Genomic DNA, 25,436 nt, shown 5'->3' with positions numbered 1-25,436 from the left:
AAAATCAGAACAATGGTAACAACAAATGGAAAGGCAGTAGAGGAAATTGGCAGCAAAATACGGGTAACTCTGATCCTCGCTGCATTATTTGCAAAAAATCAAATCATGAATCAAAGAATTGTCGTTACAGATGCACCAAAATGCCGAGTCCCTAATCATTCACAAAAAGATTGTTGGTTCCAGAAGGGAAAAGAAAGGGATGAGGTAAATTTCACAAAAGAAAGTCAAGAGGAGCAATTATTTTACCCTTGCATGGCTGCTAATCATGAATCACAGCATATATGGTACTTGGACAGTGGTTGCAGCAACCATATGACAGGAAATCGGATTTCTTCGTTGAGCTGGAAAGCAAATTCCATTCGCAAGTGAAGCTTGGTGATGGAAAAATGCGAAGTGCTGAAGGAAAGGGAGTCATAGCTATTCATTACCAAGGGAGGTAACAAAAAGCTAATCATTGATGTTCTCTATGTTCCAAACTTAACTCAAAATCTCTTAAGTGTTGGGCAATTGCTGCAAAGAGGTTTTTTGCGATTTTTTGATGAAGGAAAATGCAAAATTGTTGACAAGAAGAACAATCTCACTGTGGCAAATGTTGATATGTCACCAAACAAAGTTTTCCCCCTTATTTTTCCACTCCAAGAAGAAGCTGCTTTCATGAGTGAATGCCCAGATAAAACGTACATATGGCATTTGAGATATGGGCATTTAAATAATAGGGGTTTGCAGCTGTTACAAAAAAAAAAATGGTGATTGGACTTCCTTACATAGAGGCGCAAGAAAGAATTTATGAGGGCTGCATCTTTGGTAAGATGCATAGATTTCCTTTTCCAAAACATCTTGGCGTGCTATAGCCCCTTTAGAATTCGTGCATGCTGATACATGTGGTCCTACAAGGACTCCTTCTCTTAACATTATAAGATAATCCATTCTTTTTGTTGATGACTTTGCCAGAATGATGTGGCTGTATTTTTTGAGTGAAAAGTCAGAAGCTTTCCCGACTTTCCTCCAATTCAAAGCCTTGGTGGAGAAGCAAAGAGGATGCCAAATACAAACCCTTCGCCCATGTTGAATATAATTGATGTAAATATAGATTGTAATCAATTAGGAAGATATGCAATCAGTCAATTAGGTAGGTAGCATAATTAGAGATTCCATTAGTCAATTAGGAAGATATGTAATCAGTCAATTAGGTAGCACAATTAGAGATTCCTTTCCTTATTTTGTTCCCTTATTCACACTGTAATCAGTCTATATATTAATCCTCATTGTGAGAAGAATAAACTATCTTGATCGAATATTTCGACATGGTATCAAAGCGGGTTCTAATACCACAGTTGATTTGTCTTCTTCTTAGTAACGATCAGTAGATCGTCTTCTTCTCCTCTCTGTTAACTGAGGAACAATACCTCACACTCGCCGATCACCGGCAACAATTTCCGACTGGCGTGACTTTCTGTTTTGGTCGGAAAATCTTTGTTCTGCATTGTGTGGTGTGTTCATTGGTCAGATCTACAACTGTTACTTGTCGCTGATCTCCGGTGACACTTTGGCTCGCTGTTTGCTGATTCTTTGTTCGCTAGTCTTTGGTAATCTCTTTTTTTTTTTTTTTTCTCTTCTCATGGGTGATAAAAACAAGGAATCCAGTGCATCCAACATCAAGGAAACTGTTAGGGGTCCATTTTATCGTCGGGGTCTAACTACTATTAAATTAAATGGATCCAATTATCTGTCATGGTCACACGCCGTGACTGTCTCTCTGCGAGCAAGCAGTGAGACTTCATTTATCACTGAGGCCCCATCTACTGATCCTACTTGGGCTCAAATTGATGCTTATATAATGACTTTACTTTGGAGTAGTCTTGAACCTAATATTTTCAATACTGTTGCTTGCCAAGAGACATCCAAAGCTGTTTGGGACACTCTACGAGAGTTATACTCCTCAGATCAGAATATCTCTCGTATTTATCAAATTTACCATAATATTTTCTCTTTCCAACAAGGAGATAGATCAATTGATGACTACTTCTCCACATTCTCCACATTAAAAGGGACGTGGGATGAGTTAAATGTCTATCAACCTTTAACCACAGATCTCAAGATTCAACAAAAGTACAAAGATGAATTTCGGGTTACCAAATTTTTGTCCAGACTTCATCAGGACCTTGCTGCTCTTGGTCCTCAGATTTTATTCGGTAAGGAAGTTCCTACAATTGGTGAGGTCTTTGCTCGTATTCGAAGGGCTGCTACTCATTCTGTAACGACCCTGATTTTTGGTAAATAAAAATTTCGTTAAATATTTAAATTTTATTTTAATTACTTGGATTTGCTACAAAAAAAAATTCTTTTTTAATTTTTAATCCGTCATAATTAGACTTAAGTCCTTAAAAATATTTTTCTTGACTAAGAGTCCTACGTGGCAATTAGAGTTAGCTCCCAACCGATTAGTTGGAGGAACCGGATCACCGATTCACCTAGTTACAATTCCCTAACCCTAGATGAACCTTTTTGATCGTCTGTGAACCTTATGAAACCCTCCGAACCCTATTGAACCATTAGACCATAGGAGTAATCATTTTATTCCTATGTTTAGTCATTTCAAACCCTAATTATGACCAATATTCCTTTACCCCTTGGTCCAAAATTGTTAGGGGAATTTTTGTCCCTTGGTTAATAGACCTTTGACTTGCCAATAAGCATGACAAGACAAGTCATACAAAGAATCCCATCATCTTGCTTCCTTTGGAAGCAAGGCTAGCTTTGCCATGCATGCACACCTATGTTCTAGACTTAAACCTAATAATTCTAGACTTACTTTCCTAGACATATGTACCTAGGAGGGAGAGAGAGGCCGAGAGTGAGAGAGTGGGGTGGAGTGTGTGCATGAGTTTTGATTACTTACACAAGCAACATTTATAGCCTTAAGCCTATTTTTGATCACTTGCCAACCCATTTCTAGTCTTTCAAAGTACAAGTTAGCCAATGATTTTATTCTTTCTTACAAGCAACCTTCCCATAGACTTGACAAGTCCAAAACCCTTCATGATGGCCTAAGATTTGGCCTAAATTGGAAATGACAAGTCATGGAAGGCATGACATGATTGAAAGGCATGAAATGACCACTCAATGGAACAAATCCATGTGGGAGAGAGAGAGAGATATGGCCGGCCATATGGAGGGAGAGAGAGCCAAGACTTTTGCCTATAAATAGCAAGCTCACCTCAAGTTTCAACTCACACCTTCACTTCTTGCTCTCACTTCTCTCTAGAAACCATTTCTGTTTTTCCAGGCAGCCTACTGCCCTTTGAAAATCCTCAGTTTTCTCCCTCTTAGGTTAGTTTTTAGAGCTAACTTCCTTCGGAAAAGTTGTAGAGCATTTCGAGACCTTCAAGTTAGACCCAAGAACCACCCTAATCGGTGAAGAAATGACAAAGATACTGGCATCCGAAGTTCAGTAAAAATCCCGGATTTCCATTTCCAGACAGCATACTGTCTCTTCCTTTATCACCATTTTTCTCCTACCTAAAGTAGTTTCTAGGATCAACTTCCTTCACGAAAGTTGTAAAGCACTTCGAGAGCTTCGATTTCGACCCAAGAACGATCATATTCGGCCAAATATTGACCGAGTTACTGCCATCCAAAGTTTGGTCCAGATTTGCGAGTTTCACCGCCTGTAGAAAACTTTCAACTAGCTTATTCGGCCCCGACTAGTTTCGGATCAAGGTAGATTATTCTTACCCCTAACTCTAAGTTTATCCTTACTCACTTACGTACTTATTCCAAGTAAAACGTATGCTGTTTGATCTTTAAGAAAAAACGGTTTTCGAAAGTTAAAACGTTACCATGTGAATCGAAGTATTCGTATTTTGATATTCCAAGGAGTATGAGCTTGCATACATAAATCGAATGTGTTACTTGTGGTATATTATAGAATTGGATGATCTTGTTAGAATGTTTCATGCTTACTTTTGTCCTACCGCAGAGTCTTTGCATGTAAACGAGACACGAGAACCGAGAAAGTAGAAACATGGCACCTAGGGTGTGATTAATGAAAGGAAATGTTTTCCAAGGAAGGAAATATTTTTGAAACTACATTACGACCGGTTTTGGTGGCATAATGTGAGTTGGGTGTGTGTGTTCCAATGGGAATCCGGAAAAAGCGGAACCATTGTGAGGTTGTGTGTGTTCCAATGGGAATCCGGGAAAAGCGGAACCATTGTGAGGTTGTGTGTGTTCCAATGGAGATCCGGAATAGCGGAACCATTGTGAGGTTGTGTGCGTTCCCATGGGAACCCGGACCGGCGGAACCATGGTGAAGTAGGGCTTGGTTATCCGCGGAGAGGAGCCAATGCAAGATTTTGTGTGCCAATGGGAACCCGGTGCGGCGGAACCATTGTGAGGATACTCGGGAGACCGGAACGGCGGAACCGAGGTTGGGTGTGTTAAACAAATGGTTTTTGAAAGATGGATTGGTATGTGAAAATGTTGACACGGTCTACGACAAGTCGCGTAGGAGAAACACGGAAATCTTGGACACCAACGATAGATGATTAACGAATATGGATGTGTCATTGTTAGCTGTATATACATGTATCATGTGGAAATCGATGATTGTATAACCTGTTGTTTGTAAGTTATGGGTTAGCGGGTATGGGTTTGTTCTGCTGACCTTTTGTAGCTCATGGTGTTACCCTTGGTGACCCTGACATATTATATCGGTGGCGACGCTGGTATAATGTGTCAGACTTTGTAGATGATCAAGGTGAGCAGTACACCTTGGAGACCTTTGGAGCTGAAGAGCTGGCTCAGATGGAGGAGCAGGCGGAGCTGTAGTTTTTTTTTTTTGCTCGGCAAAAGGAATTTTTATTAAACTCGAAGGGGTACATCGAGGGGAAAATAAACATTACAAAGGACTAAAACCATAGAAGATATCCATCCAACCAAAGTTGGATAGAACACCAAACTACACCTTCACTTTTCGAATCCCATCCAAATAACCTTTGAAATCCTCCACCGTGTAAATCTTGATGTCAAACTTAACCTTTATCCACATAGCTACTCTCGTTTTAATTAAATCCGCCACTTCTGAAACTTGAGTTGTTGCCCCATTGAATATATACCCATTCCTCGTTAACCAGATAGACCAAAGTGTTGCAAAAAAACATACTTCCCAGATAGCTTTCTCCAAGTTTCAGAACCTGCTCCCAAACCACCAAGGTGCTAACTCTGCTAGAGAAGATGGACATACCCATTGAATATTCCACCACGCCAGAATTTGTGACCACACTCCCCACGAAAATCGACAATGTAAGAACAAGTGTTGAGGTGTTTCCACATGCAGATCACATAAGGGGCACATTGCCAATTGAAACTCAGAGATTAAATTTCTATCAAAAAGAACCGACCTCGTGGCAACTCTATCTTGGATGGCCATCCATGAAAAGATTTCTACTTTAGGGGGGCTTAGATTCTTCCATAAGGAACCAAGTAGAGCATTTTGTGACTGTGTCTGGGCTTCCCACTGTCTATAAACCGATTTTACAGAGAAGATTTTATCGGTTGTCCAAATCCACTGTAACAGATCAGGCTTTGAAGGATCTAGTGTCACACCATCCAGTCTACGCATCAAAGCCTCGTATTGCTGATTTTCCCGAGACCTTAGTGTGCCCCTAAACAGCAGATTCCAATCACTACTGCCCCCTAATCCACAAAAACTGCTCAGAACCTCATTTTGTTGAGTTGAACGCCTATACAGCCTGGGAAATTCATCTTTAAGCGCTATAGGACCCAGCCACACTTGTTCCCAAAATAGCGTATCTCGACCGGAGTTTACCTGCACCTTGAACCCCTCCCGGATAGAGAAACCAAGTGCCGAATCAATATTGCCAAGTGAACAAATGTCCCTCCAAACATTAGATATCGACCTAGAACCAGGCAAATACGGGAGCCAACTCCTCCGGTCTAGATTGTACTTTCCTTTAATAACCTTAACCCACAAAGAATTTTTTTCGCTGCCAAATCTCCACCACCACTTAGCGAGCAAGGCCAGATTTTGTTGTAGCAATCGCTTGATCCCTAGACCCCCATTTTCCTTCTTCATCGTGATCCTCTCCCAATTGACCATGTGCATTTTCTTCTTGTCCGGTGTGTCACCCCAAAAAAATTGCCTCTGTAATTTCTCAAAAGACTTGGCGACTTCCACGGGCATTTTGAAAAGAGATAAAATAAATCGGCAGAGTGCTAGAGTTGTGATTGATCAGTGTAAGCCTGCCCCCAGTAGATATAGTTCTCGTTCTCCACACACATAACCTCTTTTGAGCTCTTTCTAAAACTGGTTCCCATGCATAGTTGTCAAATCGAGAATCGAATCGAGAATCGAAAAGGCCCATTTGCGAATCGTGAATCGTATCGAATCGTGAATCGTTCCGATTCAGTCAAATTTTTAAAAATGCATAAAAAATATAGATTTGAAGTTTGAATAATGATCTTGTGATCTAAATATGCAATACACTAGTTAAAAAGAAGTTTATTAGACTATGTTTTGCTTTTTTTATTTTTTGATAAAGGACTTTATATACTCTGATGTTTGGACACTCCCTAGAACACATCTCCCACTGACTAATATATATATACACACCCCACTACTAAAATATATATACTATATTATATACACCCACTAACTAGAATATACTATAATAAATACACCCCACTAACTAGAAATATATATATAATATACACCCATTAACTAGTGAATGTATAAAAGACAAAGAAAAAACTCAGTACACTCACCGACAGGCGACAACAACGAGATGCAGTTCAAGCGTCGACGTCGAAGGTTTCGATGGAGCTCGAAGCTTCATCACGAGGGCTTGGGTCTTCGTTTTCGTGGATCGTTTGGATTCTCTACAGGTTAGGAAACATATTCCGACCTCTCGCCTCCCATAAAGGTAATCTATTTTCCGATTTATGCCCAGAAATCTGACCAAATCTGCCAGAAAACCCATTCATTCGAAAACAAACTGAATCGTACGATTCTCACGATTCACCTCACGATTCACCGATTCAAAGCACGATTCTGCGATTCTCACTTCGATTCTTACCTATTCACGATTCATATAATCGATCCGAATCGTTTCATACCTGAATCGAACCGAATCGTACGATTCGAATCGGGAATCGTACGATTTCGATAACTATGTTCCCATGTTTTCACCCTCCTCGGATTAGCACCAAGCGGAAGGCCGAGGTATTTAATGGGCAGAGACTCCACTTTACATCCCATCACCTTAGCAAGTGCTTCAATATCCTGCCGTTGGACTTTTACACCACAAAGTGAACTTTTAGAGTAGTTGATCTTCAGGCCGGACATCAATTGAAAAATCCTAAGGATTCGCTTGATATTCCCCATTTCCACCAAATCATTATTACAAAAAAGAATTGTATCATCAGCGAACTGAAGATGAGAGATAGTCACTCCGTTACTCCCCAATTGAACACCTTTAATGATATTTTTCGCTCGAGCTCGTTCCAGCATAATGTTAAGTGCTTCAGCCACTACGTTGAACAAAAAAGGGGATAAGGGGTCCCCTTGCCTCAGCCCTTTTTGTGTTTGAAACTCTTGTGAAGCTGCCCCATTAATCAAAACAGACATAGACACTGTGGAGCAACATTCTTTAATCCAAACACACCATTTGTCCCCAAATCCTACCTTTTTAAGCATATCCAATAAAAAACCCCAATTAACACAGTCATATGCTTTCTCAAAATCCAATTTCAGAATTAAACCACCTTGAGCAGAGTTTTTCCAGCTATGGATAGCTTCATTGGCAATTAGAACACCATCCAATATCTGTTTTCCCCCAACAAAGGCAGCTTGGGCTTCACCAATAATAGCAGGGAGAAGATCTTTAAGCCTATTAGCTAACACTTTGGATAGGATTTTGTAAATACTCCCCACCATGCTAATAGGCCTAAAATCTTTAAATGAAGTAGGACAATCAACCTTAGGAATTAAAGCAACAAAAGTAGAATTAATACCTTTTGTGAGCTTTCCATTCCGATGAAATTCCGAGAAAAATTGGATCATTAGGTCCTTCATGAACTCCCACCCCTTCTTGATAAACGAGAAGTTGAAACCATCCGGACCCGGAGCCTTTAAACTATGGCACCCTTTGATAGCAGCCACAATTTCTCTTTCCGCAAACAAGGTTTCCAATTGCAATGAAGCTTCTCTGGACAGCTGTCTTTGAAAAAAACCCCCCAACGTCAGTCGGACCAATCTTTCCTCTGTGAAATTATTCCGAAAGTGGGCAACAGCTGCTTCCTTGATTTCATTGGGCTCCTCCACTATTCTACCATTAACTTTGACTGACCCTATCATATTCCTCTTGAACCTATTATTGGCCATAACCTGAAAAAACCTTGTATTCTTGTCCCCCAATTTTAGCCACTTCACCCGTGATTTCTGTCTCCATAGTGATTCCGAAAGCTTGTAAAGCCTCCAATATTCTGCCTTTGTTCTACATCTTAAAGCCTTTTCTTCTAGATCAAGTGGTCTACCTTCCGCTACAATATCAAGCTGATGTAGTTTAGCTTCATGATCCTGTAAAGCACAATTAACGTCCCCAAACTCCTCCTTATTCCATACTTTCAGCCTATCTTTGACGGCCCTCAGTTTTTGCACTAGAATAAATCCAGCCCACCCCACCACTTGAACCTCATTCCACGTTTCCTTGGCCAAACTCATGCATTTAGGGTTAGAAAGCCAAATATCCATAAACTTAAAAGGTTTAGGACCCCAATCCCTGCTATCATCCTTAATCGTAACTGGGCAGTGATCAGCTATCGGTCTCGGTAGACCCCATTGTAGGATATTATACCTATCAAACCATTGTTGAGACAACAAGAACCTGTCCAGCCGGCTATGAACAGCATGATCTTGATAGTTAGTCCAAGTATATTTCCTACCCAGCATAGGAATATCTATCAACTCCATATTGTTGCAAAACTCTGTGAATTCCCTCATGCCCCTTTCCATACGTGAGCAGCCCACCCTCTCATTGATTACCTTGATTTCATTGAAATCCCCCCCTAAGCACCATGGGACAAGGGAACCATTCTTAAGTTCCAATAATTCCTCCCAGAGCACTCGCCTAGACGCTACTTCATTTGGAGCGTATACATTGACAACCGTACAAGGGAATTCATTGTAAAGCATACCACTCATTAAAATGAAGAATCTTCGGACTGTAGTTAGGAACCTTAGTTCCCTTCCCTTGTGTAATAAAAGTACTCTCATGAAAGTTATGTTGTAATAATGAGCCAGACTCATCTTGTTTTTGTAATAAAATGTTTTCTTTAACGTACCCAAAATTAGGGGCGTTACACATTCTTCTGGTGTAGATCATCCAACTTGGTCGGCCTTAGCTGCCCCCACTACACGCCCTATTCCATTCTCTGGGGATTCTAGTCTTCGTAATTCCCCTCACAGTCATTGTGGCTCTTCTGATCGGGGTGGTCGACGTGGCGGGCGTGGTGGTCGTGGCACCAAGAAATGTACTCATTGTAATGCAAACAATCATACTGTTGACTTTTGTTGGAAACTTCATGGCAAACTAGCTTGGGCTAATCAGGCTATATATGAGGGGGAGTCCTCTGCTGCTGCTGGTGTTTCTTCTAATCAGATTACTATCTCTAAGTCTGAGTATGATTCTATGCTACAAAAGGCTATTGCATCTTCTTCCATTGCGACCCATGTTTCATCAGGTAATACATGTCTTCAATCATCTTCCCATACTCCATGGATTCTCGACTCTGGCGCCTCTGATCATATGACAGGTGATTTGTCTCTTCTCACTAATATTGTTACACCCTCCGTTCCTCATTATGTTACCATTGTTATGGTACTAAAACTCGTGTTCATGGCACTGGAACATATTGTGCATCTGGTCTTACTTTTCCTTCTGTCTTGTACTTACCCGAATTTCCTTTTAATCTACTTTCTATTCACAAACTTACTCAAACTCTCAACTGTTCTGTCCTTTTCTATCCTTCTCATTGTGAATTTCAGGATTCAAAGACGAAGAGGATGATTGGTGGTGGTATGAGAAGAACGGTCTATATTATCTCCAACAGCCTTCAAACTATTACCAGTTATCTGCCTTACACTCTACGACCACACTGTTTTCAGTGGCATTGTCGTCTTGGACATCCAACATCTGCCAATCTTCACCGGATAGTTCCTCATTTACCTAGTTTTTCTACTTTTAATTGTGAAACTTGTGAACTCAGTAAACATCATAGGGTGTCTTTTCCTTTACGTACTGATTCTCCTAGTTTAGAACCTTTTGCTTTAGTACATTCTAATATTTGGGGACCATCTCGCACCACGAGTTTATGTGGTGCTCGATATTTTGTTACGTTTATTGATGATTTTTCTCGTTTAACTTGGGTATATCTTCTTAAAGATAGGTCTCAAGTATTTTCTGTCTTCTCATCTTTTTATTCTGAAGTTGTCAATCAATTTAATGCCAACTTACGAACTTTGCGGACTGACAAAGCACAAGAATACACTTCTCGTCCATTTCGGCACTTTCTTGAGACCCATGGCATTATCCATCAAACTTCTTGTGTTACCACCCCTCAACAAAATGGGGTTGCTGAACGAAAAAACGGGCCGGTTTTGGCAGTGGCTCGTGCACTTATGATTCACATGCACATTCCAAATTTTTTTTTGGGAGATGCTGTTCTCACTGCAAACTATCTTATCAACAGAACACCGTCTCGGGTTTTACACAAAAAATCTCCTTATCAAGTCATGTTTCCTGACAAGGATTTGTTTTCGCTTCTCCCAAAACTTTTTGGTTGTGTCTCATTTGTACATAATTTATCCCCCGGTCGTGATAAGCTTGATCCTCATTCCTATAAATGTATCTTTCTTGGTTACTCTCAGACACAAAAAGGGTACAGGTGCTACAGTCCCTCGCTGCGTAAGCACTTCACTAGTGCTGACGTGACATTTTTTAGACTGTTCCATATTATTCTCTCAAAGGTAATTAGTTACCAGCACCCACGTTGGCTGATCCTACTCGCCCACCTTCTCTTCCTCAGATTGCTACTCGACCACAAATTCAACAGGTCTATGTTTGTCACTCTTCCGCTACCAATCCAACGACCTCTCCTGCAAATACTCCTTCCTCACCCACACCATCTCCTCCATCGTCTGCAAATCCGGATGATTTGCCTATTGCCATGCAAAAGGGTAAGCATTCTTGCACTTCCCATCCTTGGGATCTTGTTCCTAAGCCCTCTGGAGGCCGTATTGTTGGTTGTCGTTGGGTTTTTACTATCAAACAAAATCCTGATGGTACAGTCAATCGATTGAAAGCTCGTCCTGTGGCCAAGGGTTTCACTCATACCTATGGGCTTGATTATATAGAAACTTTCGCCCCAGTTGCCAAGCTCAATTCGGTTCGGATTATTATCTTTCTTGCAGCAAATCTTGATTGGCCTCTCCATCAACTCGATGTCAAGAATGCCTTTCTCCATGGGGATCTGTCTGAGACTATCTATATGGTTCAACCGCCCAAGTTTGAGTACAAGGGAGAGTGTGTGTCATCTTCATAAATCTATATATGGACTCAAACAGTCTCCCTGAGCTTGGTTCGATAAGTTCAGCAAATCCGTCGTCTCTCATGGCATGACTCGAAGTCAAACTGATCATTCCGTGTTCTTTAAAAAAAACAATCGTGGTATTGTAATTCTTGTGGTTTATGTGAATGATATTGTCATCACTGGCAGTGACAGTATTGGGATTCAGACATTGATTCGACATCTTTGTTCTAGCTTTCTTACTAAGGATCTCGGCAAGCTTCGGTACTTTCTTGGCATTGAGGTTGCTCGCTCCAAAGCAGGCATCAGTTTGTCACAAAGGAAGTACACTCCCGGTATATTGAAAGAAACAAGTTATATTGGGTCAAAACCTGTAGCCGCTCCTATGGAAACTAATCTAAAGTTAATGCCTGATGATGGTGAGTTGATTGATGATCCTGAAATGTATCGAAGACTTGTGGGCAAACTTATTTATCTCACTATACTCGACCCGATATCTCCTATGCTGTTAGTATCGTCAGTCAATTTATGACTCGTCCTTGAGTTCCACATATGGAGGCAGTCATTCGTATTTTGAAGTATCTTCTAAAAATGCTCCTGGGCGTGGACTTCTCTACAAATCACTGGGACATCTTCGTATTGAGGGATATACCAATGCTGACTGTGCAGGATCTCCTGCTGACCGTCGATCTACCACTGGCTATTGTACCTTTATAGGTGGTAATCTTGTGACATGGAAAAGTAAGAAACAGTCTGTTGAGGTACCTTCTAGTGCTAAGGCCGAATATCGAGCAATGGCTCGTACTACTTGTGAGTTAATTTGGCTGCGCACACTTCTACATGAGTTTGGGATTCCAGTACATGGTCCCACTCCTCTTTATTGTGATAATCAGGCTGCTATCCACATCGCCAATAACCCAGTATTTCATGAGAGAACTAAACATATCGAAGTTGATTGTCATCTCATTCGATCGAAGGTGGAATCTAAAGCTATTACCACTCCTTTTGTCCCTTCAGGCTCTCAACTTGCAGATATTTTCACCAAAGCACTTCCCAGGATTTCCATGGACTCTATTTGTCGCAAGCTGGGGAGTACAAGATGTTTATGCTCTAGCTTGAGGGGGGTGGGGTGTTGAATATAATTGATGTAAATATAGATTGTAATCAATTAGGAAGATATGCAATCAGTCAATTAGGTAGGTAGCATAATTAGAGATTCCATCAGTCAATTAGGAAGATATGTAATCAGTCAATTAGGTAGCACAATTAGAGATTCCTTTCCTTATTTTGTTTCCTTATTCACTCTGTAATCAGTCTATGAGCCTCATTGTGAGAAGAATAAACTATCTTGATCAAATATTTCGACAGCCCAGATCATGGAGGAGAATTTATCTACACTGCATTCATGAATTATTGCAAAGAAAATGGCATTCAAAGGCAGCTTACTGTTCGGTGTACACCTCAACAAAATGGCGTCACTGAAAGAAAAAATCACACCATTGTGGAAATGGCCAGGAGCATGCTGAAAGGCCAAGGTTTGCCGAAAAAATTATAGGCTCATGCTACAGTCTACATTCTGAATCGATCTCCTACAAAGGCAGTGCTTAATAGAACTCCATTTGAGGCATGGAGCAAGAGGAAGCCATTGGTTGATCACTTCAAAGTATTTGGCAGCATTGCTTATGCTTTAAATCAAGCTCAAAACAGGGATAAGTTTGATGAGAAAAGACAGAAGTATGTCTTTCTTGGCTATAGCGATGAATTGAGAGGTTATCGTCTTCTCAGTCCTTCAACCAATCAGCTTGTGATCTCAAGAGATGTTATTTTTGATGACATGGCAGCATGGCAATGGACTCTTGAGACAACTCAATCACCTGCTACCTATGATTTTATCGAGCCACTGACAACTCCAAATGAAGTTCCTCATCAGCAAGCCAATGCAAGCGCGGGATCACCAAGTTTAAGTTCTTTAAATCCTGAAGATTATGATTCGGATTCTCCACCAAGAAAGGTACGCTCGTTGAGAGAGATAAATGAATCATGTGATGTTGCATTTTTTGCTTGTGAACCTCAGACTTTTGACGAGTCAGCTAAACAAGAGGCTTGGATACAAGCAATGAATGAAGAGATTGCGATGATAGAGAAGAACAACACTTGGGAACTTACAGATTTACAAAAAGGCAAACAAGTGGTTGGTTTGAAGTGGATATACAAAACCAAGTACAAGGAAGACGGTTCTATCCAGAAGCATAAGGCTCGATTGGTCGCAAAAGGCCATTCACAACAGCCCGGTGTCGACTACAATGAAATAGATGGAGATGATAAGGACTGTTCTTGCTCTGGCAACTAAGTTTGAACTGAATGTATTCCAACTCGACGTTAAATCTGCATTCTTGAATGGAGAATTAGAAGAAGAGGTATATGTCGAGCAACCCCCAATGATATGCAGTAAAAGGAAAAGAAGAAAAAGTCTATCGACTTCAGAAGGCATTTTACGGCTTAAAGCAGGCTCCTCGAGCATGGAACAGCAAGATTGATGGTAACTTTTGTAGAAAGGGTTTCCAAAGAAGCTCTAGTGAACCATCTCTTTATGTGAAGAAAGAATGTTATGATTTCTTGGTGGTGTGCTTATATGTTGATGAGTTGATTTACTTTGGCACAAACATGAAGCTGGTTGCAGATTTTAAAAGTCAAATGATGAAGGAATTTGAGATGACAGATTCAAGTCTTATGCGATACTTTCTGGGAATGCAAGTTAAGTAAGCCGAAGGGGAAATTTTCTTATCTCAACAAAAGTACTTCAAAGACTTGCTTAAAAAATTCCACATGGAAAACCGCAAACCAGTGGCTACACCTATGGTTCCAATTGAGAAGTTGCTGCAAAATGGAGCAAATCTGGTGGATGCAAAGACTTATAAAAGTCTGGTTGGTTCCGTAGTTTATCGAACAAATACTAGACCAGACATAATGTTTTCTGTGAGCTTGATTTTTTATGCAGATGCCTGTGAAAGTAATATGCATCGTTATCTCATCACATCTTGTATTTTAGGCATAGAATCGTATTGTGATAATATCGTAATCACATCTCTTTGCAATCTTCTATTTTAGGTATAGATTTCTAGATTTTTCTCTATTTAAGTTTGTATTAGCATTGTAACCATTTACTTTCAATTATTCAGTAATACGAAATAGTTCTCTCTCCCATATGTTATGTCACATGATATCAGAGCCTAAGATCTAGGCCTGTGGGATATTCGCTTTCCGGCTGGCGGCTTATGCCTCGCCGCTGTCCGCTGAGCACTCATCTATTTTATCATATGGTATCAGATCTGCCACCACCATAGCATTCTCTGTTATCGACCTTCCTCTTCTCTTCTCTCTGAGGCGAACTCTCTCTCTCTCTCTCCTTAATCTGTCATCGATCGTTGTTCATCTACGCACTTCTATACTTAGTCTCTGAAAACTCTAGTACTGTTGTTTATTCGCTTTTGCATTATTTCAGGCTATGTTTCTCTAATTTTGCATCTCTGTAGTTCTGTCTTTCTTATTTCGGCTCTGTTTCTCTGGTTTTGCATCTGAAATCTGAATGGCATTCTCTCTTTCTTCTCGAAAATCATCCAAATCTTCATCTTTTGAATATGCATTCGAATATGTATCTTATGAATCTGCATTTGTTCTTCCTCTACTTTACATTTGTTTGACATCTCAAAACTTTTTTGTTCTTTTAATCTGCATCTGTCTGGCATCTATTCTGATATTTGCATGTTCTGCATTTGATATCTGTTCGGCTTCTGGACACTTCGGCACTCTTATGCTTTATTCGGCAATGTTTGCATCTTCCTCTTTGCATCTCCTCCTCCTCCCACCCATTCTATCTTTTCTCACATCACACAACAGTCATCTGTTTACTGCGGCATTGCTCACAGCGATCTGTTATCATCAGCACTTACAGGTTTTCTGCAGAGTTTGGTACTGTTCGACATAGTAGCGGCTCCGTTTGGACAAGTTTCAACTTCTGTTTTGGCACTTTGGTTTGGGGCTGCAAAATCTCTTAATTTTACACGTTTTGGCACTCGGTTTTGGACCTCTGATTGGCATTTTCGCAGCACCGTTTAGCAATGTTTCAGCCCCTATTGCACTAAGACGCACACCCCTGCTCAGTTTCGTTACTTCCTTGGTAAACTCACGATGCTCTCCAGGCTCGCATCATGAGTTTGAGGGAGGGTGTAAAAGTAATATGCATTGTTATCTCCTCATATCTTGTATTTTAGGCATAGAATCGTATCGTGATAATATCGTAATCACATCTCTTTGTAATCTTCTATTTTAGATACAGATTTCTAGACTTTTCTCTATTTAAGTTTGTATTAGCATTGTAACCATTTACTTTCAATTATTCAGTAATACGGAATAGTTCTCTCTCCCATATGTTTTCTCAGACCATCGAGTAGTAGTTCCCATCGAAACCATTAATCTTTCGCCATGAGTAAGCTACAAAGCGATGCTATAAGGGAAGCCATCTCCCAGATTGTTGCAGAGGTGAAGGAAAAAAAGCGTAACTTTGTTGAGACCATTGAGCTCCAAATTGGTTTGAAGAATTATGATCTACAGAAAGATAAGCGGTTTAGTGGTTCTGTGAGGTTGCCGCACATCCCTCGTCCTAAGATGAAGGTCTGCAGTCTTGGTGATGCTCAACATGTGGAAGAGGCAGAGAAGATTGAATTGGACTACATGGATGTCGAAGGACTAAAGAAGCTTAACAAGAACAAGAAACTGGTCAAGAAGCTTGCCAAAAAGTACCATGCCTTCCTAGCATCTGAAGCTGTCATCAAGCAGATCCCTCGTCTCTTAGGCCCTGGTTTGAACAAAGTAGAAAAGTTTCCAACGTTGGTGACTCATCAAGAATCCCTAGAGTCAAAAGTTACTGAAACAAAAGCAACTGTAAAGTTTCAACTCAAGAAGGTTCTGTGTATGGGTGTTGCTGTTGGCAACTGCGATATGGAGGACAAGCAGATCTTCCAGAATGTTCAGATGAGTGTAAACTTTCTTGTGTCATTGCTGAAGAAGAATTGGCAAAATGTGAGGTGCTTGTTCCTGAAGAGTACCATGGGAAGGCCAGTCTGCATCTTTTAAGTGGTTATCTACTTGTGGAAGCCGTGTAGTGAGTGTAGCATAGTCAAGACTTCATTACAGTTTTTCGAGTTTCTCAGATAGTTTGTTTTTCGGTTTTCTTGGTTATCTTCGTTGTCTGAAAGTGGTCAATTGTATAACTTCAGTTCTAGTTGTGCTGCTTTTGGTGGTTGAGAAAGATGGAAGATTCACTTCAAAAAAAAAAATGTTAGACTTGTCCCACATCGCTCATCTAAACCAACCAAGCTTGGTTAATAAATTCTAGAGGCTACTCCACCTAAGCCAATTGGTTTTAGGTTGGAACCCTCTAAGAAATCTAACATGCTATCAGAGCTAGGTCTTGGGTGGCCTCACCTCTTGTGGAAAAGTCTCTGTCATCTTTGTCACCCGAGTCAATCAGTCAGCTCCTGGTCTGTCACCCCCACGTGCATCCGGGCTGCACGTGAGGGGAAGTGTTAGACTTGTCCCACATCGCTCATCTAAGCCACCCAAGCTTGGTTAATAAATTCTAGAGGCTACTCCACCTATTGCCAATTGGTTTTAGGTTGGAAACCTTCAAGAAATCTAACAATGCCATAGCTGAGAAGTATCTGGCATTTTAAGCCTAGGATGGCAAAACCGTAATTACGCGGCTATGGAATTATGCGACTGGCCCACTTGGGTTCGATCCAAAACGGCCCAACGGTCAAGACACATCGCCTTTCAGCCATGTGCCGTGTGTTTTTAAGCCATTTGACACCGTTTTGGCCTCCGAAAGCCCAAATTTTCCATTTTAAGGAAAGATTTGACTTGCTTATAACTTGAGCAAGGAAAATCCGAATTAAGCCGTTCTTTTGGGAGAAGTCTTGGGATTTTCTCTATTTTTCAGTTTTTCTATTATTCTGAATTTTTCCCATTTTTGGTAATTTTCATTATTAATTGACCATTTTGGGCGAATCAATTGGGTTAGGGTTTTCTACCTATTCAATAAGTTGTAAGCCTTCAAGGCAAGACAGTTACTGCTTATTATTGAATGAAAAAGAGTCTAGAGAGCGTTTCTCTAAACCTATATCGTTTGTGATCTACTTGTTGCACATTCGTTTTTGTAGTTCATACGCTTCCCTGCATCCGTTGGTACGGAGCACAAGTTCCGATCCTGACTATGGCCGCAAGACATGTTGGAGGTCGAGGGGGACGAGGTGGTCGTACAGCTTTTGTAAAAGAAATCTATGAAAGAGATGACGTAGCGTAGGAGGTGCGAACAGAGGCGGAGTTTCAACAACTAGAGCAGCGAGTGATGGATGCGATTGGTGTCCTAACCGATCAGATGGCTGCCCTGGCTGTTGGGGGAAACCCACCTCGCCATCGTGGTAGGCGCTACTGGTGCTGGCAGGATTGGTGGTGATTGTTACTATCAACCAAGGGGACGAGGCATGGAGATCATGGCTGATCACCGTGATGTTCGTCAATGGAAATCTGGTTAGAAGATCGATTTGCCTGAGTTCCAAGGAGGATCGATGCCAGAAGAGTTCCTTGATTGGGTTACAGCCATTGAAGAGATTATGGAGTTCAAAGTTCCAAAGGACCGGCGATGTCGTTAGTCTCTACAAGATTTCGGGGTAGGGCGGCGGCTTGGTGGCAGCAATTAAAACAGACTCGTGTTCGACAGGGTAAGGACAAGATCAGTTCTTTGGAGAAGTTGAAGAAAAAGATGCGGGTGGCTTTTCTTCCCAACAACTATTCTCGGCCGATGTACCAACGTTTGCAGAATCTCCGCCAGAATATGCATTCTGTGGATGATTACACCACAGAGTTCTATCAGTTGGTGTCCCGAAACGATCTTTGCAAAAACGGATGAGCAATTGGTCTCGAGGTATGTGGGAGGTTTGCGAGAACAATTTCAGCTTACTTTAAATATGTTCAACTTATATTCTGTCTCAGATGCCCATCAGAGGGCGTTACAATTGGAAAAATAGGCCAATCGCAGACCTATGTTGACTCCTTAGGTGTTATGGCCCGCCCCATGACCAATACCGCCCCAGTGAAACCAGTTGGAAATCTTCCTCCAACTATTCCACCAGCAATTCGGGCAGGAGGTATTACAAGTGCGGTGAACTTGGTCATCATGCCTTTGAATGCAGAAAGATTGATCAAGCGGGAAAGGGTTTGTTCATAGATGCTGAGGGGGTTGTCTCTGACCGGTATGAGTCTTATGAGCAAGATGCCGTATACAACGACGACTCCCACCAATTAGTTCCGCAAGAGGAAGTAGTAGAAGAGGTTGTTAGGGATACCGAACTGCTATTAGTGGTTTGTCGGCTATGTTACGCTCCTCGTGAGAACGAGGGTGACTCGTGGTTCCGTAGTAATGTCTTCCAGTCCACCTGCACCATTGGGGGCAAGGTTTGCCGATTCGTGATTGACTCAGGAAGTTGCAAAAAAGTGGTGGCAAAGGAGGCAGTCCAAAAACGTGGGTTGAAGACAGCCACACCCCAATCCTTACAAGCTGTTGTGGCTGAAGAAAGGTAACGAAGTTAAAGTTTCTAAAAGATGTTAGGTTGCCTTTTCTATTAGTTCTAAATACAGGGACGAGATTTGGTGTGATGTTGCGATGGATGCATGCCACCTTTTGCTAGGTAGACCATGGCAGTATGACCGTTGAGTTACACATGACGGTGGTGCTAATACTTATACTCTGTCATTTGGTGGTACAAAAATTGTGTTGCTGCCTGCAAAGGAGATTGGGCCTAAACCACAATCTGGGGAAGGAACCAATCTTCTGTCACAAGCGCAGTTTGAGGAAGAGGTTGCGGAAAGCAGGGTGGTGTTTGTGCTGGTTCCGCAAGCAAGTTCGCAGCTTTCAGCCGATCAGAATATTCCAACAATCATTCGGCCCCTTCTGGAAGAGTTTCAGGATGTGTTTCCAGCCGAGTTACCAGATGAGTTACCCCCGTTGCGGGACATTCAGCATCAGATTGACTTGGTATCGAATTGTAGCTTACCCAACCGGCCTCATTATTGGATGAGTCCAAAAGAGCATGAAAAGTTGCAGTGTCAAGTCAAAGAGCTGTTATCTAAGGGCTTTATCCTAGAAAGCCTTAGTCCTTGCGCCGTTCCAGCATTTTTACCCCAAAAAAAAGATGGTTCGTGGAGGATGTGCATTGACAGATGGGCCATTAACTAGATAACGGTAAAATTATCGCTTTCCCATTCCCAAATTGGATGATTTGTTAGACAATTTGGGTGGTGCACAAGTTTTTACAAAGCTGGATTTGAAGAGTGGGTACCATCAGCTTCGTATCAAGCATAAGTCTAGTGCTTTGAATAGGGTAGCTGATGCCCTCAGTCGTCACGCCAGTTTTCTGACTCTCATGCAAACCAAGGTAACGGGTTTTGATGCTTTTCGTGAATTATTGGTGGCTGATCCGTATTTTTCTACTATGTTTGCGGAAGTCGCAGGTGTTGGTGGTCATTCTGAGTTTCATGTGCAAGGGGGATTTTTATTCAAGGGGAACGAGTTATGTGTTCCGGATTCCAGCCTCCGCTTGAAAATTATTAAAGAGTTGCGTAATGAGGGCCATGTGGGCGGTGACAAGACTTGTGCACTAGTGTCAGCCTCCTATTTTTGGCCGACCATGCGGCGAGATGTTTACAAATCTGTGGGGGGTTGTCATATTTGCCAAGTTTCCAAGGGTACGGCTACTAATGCAGGTCTGTACATGTCATCGCCCATTCCGTCTCAGGCTTGGACTGATGTCAGTATGGACTTTGTGTTGTGCTTACCGTGTACCCAACGCAACAACGATTTTGTTTATGTGGTGGTCGATTGCTTCTCCAAAATGGCCCATTTTATTGCTTGCAAGAAGACTACGGATGCTGTCAGGGTGGCGTAGTTATATTTTGCAGAAGTGTATCGTCTGCACGGGTTACCCACATCTTTTGTTTCTGACCGTGATACTCGGTTCCTGAGACACTTTTGGCGTTGTTTGTGGAAGTTGGCAAAAGCTAGATTTCAGTACGGCTTACCACCCTCAAACAGACGAACAGACTGAGGTGGTAAACCGTTCTTTGGGCAATCTGCTTCGTAGTTTGGTGGAGGACCATCTCAAGAGCTGGGATCAAAAGCTGAGCCAGGCTGAATTCACATTCAATCATTCTATGAACCGCAACACCGGTTTCTCTCCTTTCCAGATTGTATATGGGTTTAATCCGCGCACACCGGTGGACTTAGCACCTATTCCTAATTTGAAGCGGATTAATGGCAAAGCTGAGGACTTTATGGCAAATGTGCAGCAAATTCATACACAGCGCTGTGTTTGCAAGCTAATACCGTGAAATATAAAGAGGCCGCGGACAAGAAGCACCGGTTGGTGGAGTTTTGAGGTCGGTGATTTTGTGTATGCAGTCCTCACTAAAGACCGTCACACCGCTCATGAGTACAACAAGTTGGCTGCCCGGAAGGTTGGACCTGTCAAAATTATTGAAAAGATCAATCCAAATGCCCACCGTTTGAAGCTTCCCAGTCATGTTCGTTCAGCTGATGTGTTCAATGTCAAGCATATGATTCCATTCCGGGGTGATAGTTCGTCTAATGATGATGCAAATTCAAGGGCGAATTTCTTTTTAGAAGAGGAGGATGATGCAAATGCCATAGCTGAGGAGTATCTTAGGCATTTTAATCCCAGGATGGCAAAACCATAACTACGCAGCTGTGGAATTATGCGACGGGCCCACCTAGGTTCGATCTTGTAACGCCCCGAATTTTGGGTACGTTAAAAGGACATTTTATTCATAAAATCAAATGGAGTCCGGCTCGTTATTACAACAAAACTCTCTCAAGAGTTCAATATTTACATAAACGGAGGGGGATTCTAGGGTTCCTAACTACAGCTCCTCAGCTCCTCTATTCTTGCCAGCTCCTCAGCTCCAAAGCCTCCACGGTGATCTGCTAACCCTGATTATCTACAAAATCTGACACATTATACCAGCGTCGCCACCGATATAATATGTCAGGATCACCAAAAAGGCAACACCGTGAGCTACAAAGCTCAGCAAAGTAATCCCATACCCGCTAACCCATACTTACAAACAACAGGAAAATAATAACACATCAATTTCCACATGATACATAAATACACAGTTAATTATTTACACATCCACATTCATTAATCATCTATCGTTGGTGTCCAAGATTTCCAGGTTTCTCCTACGCGACTCATCGTAAACTGTGTTAACATTTTCACGTACCAATTCATCTTTCAAAAATCATTTGTTTAACTCACACAATTTTGCATTGGCTCCGTACCGCGGATAACCAAGCTACACACCCAACCTCACAATGGTTCCATTTTTCCCGGATCCCATTGGAACACACACAAAACACACTCCACACAATGGGCTACCACGTCCGGCCACATTGCGGTTTCCAAAACATTCCCTTTCAAACCAAAATTTGTTTTTAACACACCCAACCTCGGTTCCGCCGCGCCGGTCTCCCGAGTATCCTCACAATGGTTCCGCCGCGCCGAGTTCCCATTGGCACACAATTGCATTGGCTCCTCTCCGCGGATAACCAAGCCATACCTCACCATGGTTCCGCCGGTCCGGGTTCCCATGGGAACGCACACAACCTCACAATGGTTCCGCTATTCCGGATCTCCATTGGAACACACACAACCTCACAATGGTTCCGCTTTTCCCGGATTCCCATTGGAACACACACAACTTCACAATAGTTCCGCTATTCCGGATCTCCATTGGAACACACACAACCTCACAATGGTTCCGCTTTTCCCGGATTCCCATTGGAACACACACAACCTCACAATGGTTCCGCTATTCCGGATCTCCATTGGAACACACACAAAACACACACCACACAATGGGCTACCACGTCCGGCCACATTGTGGTTTTCACAATCCACGCAATGGGCTACCAAGTCCGGCCACATTACGAGTTTTCATACACACAACGGGCTACCAAGTCCGGCCACGTTGCGGTTTTCAAAATCCACACGATGGGCTACCACATCCGGCCACATCGCGGTTTCCAAAACATTTCAACCTTTTCAAATGTTTCTTTTACGCACGCGCACAACTCACATAATGCCACCCAAAACCGGTCATTATGTAGTTTCAAAATATTTTCTCCTCGAAAAAACATTTCCTTTCATTAACCACACCCTAGGTGTCATGTTTCTACTTTCTCGGTTCTTTGTGTCTCGTTTACATACAAAGACTCCGCGGTAGGACAAACGTAAGCAAGAATCATCCTAACAAGATCATCCAATTCTATATTACTCATCACGCTCAATTACTACTTATAGCATAACGCCACATGTACGGACGCCTTTGGAGTGTATCACTTATGCTTTATTCAAAGCACAACGCCACATGTACGGACGTCTTTGGAGTGAAATCACTTATGCTTTATCACATACCACAAGCAATACAGGCAATTCATATATGCATACTCATAATCATCTTTAAAGATCAAAATACAAATACTTCTAAACAAACGATAAATACGTAAATAAAGATAACCTACTTTCTATCATACGGTTCTATACGTAGAGTTAGGGTCAAGGGGTTCTACCTTACTTCTTGGCGGTAGTCGGCTACGGAAAGTACGTCGGTGGTCGGACGGAGTAACTTCCTACGGTGGTCTCCGGTAGCTTCGAAAGAGAAAGGTTTCTCTCGAAACTTCTACTTGACTATTACTACTACTACTTTTGGATCGAGAGGGTGGTCGAGTGGCGGTCTAGTGGCGGCCTAGGTTGAGTTTCTTGAAGAACTCAAGAACACTCAAGAACAAAGTAAGAACAAGAAAGAGCAAAGGAATTCTAGAGAGAGAAGTTGTAGAATGGGAGGTGTGAGTTCAATGGCATGGGAATGGTTCTATTTATAGGCAAAACCTTGGCCCTCCCCTCTCTCCCAAGGCCGCCCCCCCCCCCCCCCCCCCCCTCTCTCTCTCTACCTCAAATTGACACATGGCATGCACTCATGGAAGGTCAAAGTCTAAACCTAGGCTTGCATGGCTAAATGGTAGGCTTGCATGGCTAGGATTTGTCCTTGGATGAGTTTTATGGAAGATTTGATGCAAGGAAAGGAGACAAGAGTACAAGATTTGGTTTTAAACAAAGCATGGAGGTACAAATGGGGAGTTAAGTTTGGTTAGGGGAAAGATTCTCCCATGGACTTGAAAGGATGAGGAAGATATGGAAGATCAAGAAAGTACAATCCCATCTTCCTCTTTCTTTCCTCCTCTCTCTCTCTCTCTCTCTCTCTCTCTAGTTCACACACACACACACATATATATATATACATATAAAAGTACAAGCAACAATAAACAATGGGTACCTTTGGTACTAGGGTCAAGGAAACTTAAAGGCTAAGTTTCTCCTACTAACAAATAAATAAGCACATGTGTACTAATGTACTCTAGGAAGATCAACTCCCCAATAAATTAATCCAATTGGGTATAAAACCCCAATAAATTATAATATAAGAGTACTTAGGAGAATATTAGGCCTTAAAGGCTACAAGGGCTACTAAGTACTTTTAATAATAAAATAATGTGTACTTTATCACATGGGGTTTAAGAAAAATATTATTTTAATGAACCCATGTACTTGGTGAAAGAATAACTCTTTTACCCAATGGACAATAAATCCCCTAACTTTTATTGTCCAATGGACAAAGGTTAAAAGGAAACTTTTATTTAAAATAATTAAAGTTGTCCTTTTTAAAGCACGTGACAAAAGCCCTATATTAAATATAGGTGTGGTATCAAGTACCCCAATTAAATAAAAAGGCTAGGATTCTCCCCATTAGTTCATAATAGAGTACAAGTACTAGTAAATCTAGGGTTTAGATATACCCCAATAGTTTAATGCACAAAAGTACATGGGAATCCAATTCTTGATTATTAAAATGCAACCTTGTACTTGGTAGAAAGATTTGGGCTATTACCCAATGGATAACAATTCCCCTAACGGTTATCGTCCAACGGATAATAAGGTAAGAGTACTTTAAATCATAATTTAAGTCTTTTTAAAAGACTACATGTCCTTTTGAAATTTACCCATGTGTTTATATATATGTACTTAGCCAAATATAATAAAGGAAAAGCTTTTGTCCAATGGGTAAAGATTACCCTAACAATCATTGTCCAATGGACAATAGTTACTAGGGTACTTTTTATAGTAAAATATTCAAAAAGTACTTTTAAAGTAATTATAAAAGTCTACTTCCAAAAGATTATAGTACTTTGTTCCAATCTTTCAAAATCCTTTTAATATAAAAAAAAAAATGGGTTTCTATTATCCAATGGACAAAAATTACCCTAATCATTATGGACCAATGGGTAAAGGCAAAAGGTTCAAAGGTTTCAAAAGGTCCAAAAGGTTCATCGAGTAACTAGGTGAGTGGGTTGCTCGGTTCCTCCAAGCAGCCGGTTAGAAACGAACTACATTGGTCAAGTAGGGTTTTTAGTCGAGACCAAAATCTAACTATGACGAAATTTAACAAGGAAACATATAGCCACATAAAAGAAAATAAGTAATTCAATAAAATTCAAATATTTAACGAATTTTTTATTGACCAAAATTCAGGGTCGTTACAGATCTAAAACGGCCCAACGGTCAAGACACGTCGCCTTTCAACCATGTGCCGTGTGTTTTTTAGCCGTTAAGGCCGTTTCGGCCTCCAAAAGCCCAAAT

General features: G+C 41.4%; 2 protein-coding genes across 3 annotated transcripts in view; one reads left to right on the top strand and one right to left on the bottom strand.

Moving 5' to 3' along the window:
* Window positions 1–25,436, bottom strand: part of LOC131303390 (uncharacterized) — a 42,770-nt gene that overhangs the window by 5,326 nt on the left and 12,008 nt on the right. The window lies entirely within an intron of this gene.
* Window positions 16,037–16,915, top strand: LOC131303391 (large ribosomal subunit protein uL1-like). The gene has a single exon (XM_058330242.1). It carries the CDS (start codon window positions 16,090–16,092, stop codon window positions 16,738–16,740), a length of 651 nt encoding a protein of 216 aa, XP_058186225.1. The 5' UTR covers window positions 16,037–16,089; the 3' UTR covers window positions 16,741–16,915.

The sequence above is a fragment of the Rhododendron vialii genome, chromosome 10a (genome assembly GCF_030253575.1).
Source record: "Rhododendron vialii isolate Sample 1 chromosome 10a, ASM3025357v1".
Taxonomy (NCBI): Eukaryota; Viridiplantae; Streptophyta; class Magnoliopsida; order Ericales; family Ericaceae; genus Rhododendron; species Rhododendron vialii.
This window is presented reverse-complemented; position numbering and strand designations above follow the sequence as displayed.

Bases quoted from the DNA above. Each gene is read 5' to 3' on its own strand.
- LOC131303391 (XM_058330242.1), top strand. From the start codon at position 16,090: ATGAGTAAGCTACAAAGCGATGCTATAAGGGAAGCCATCTCCCAGATT.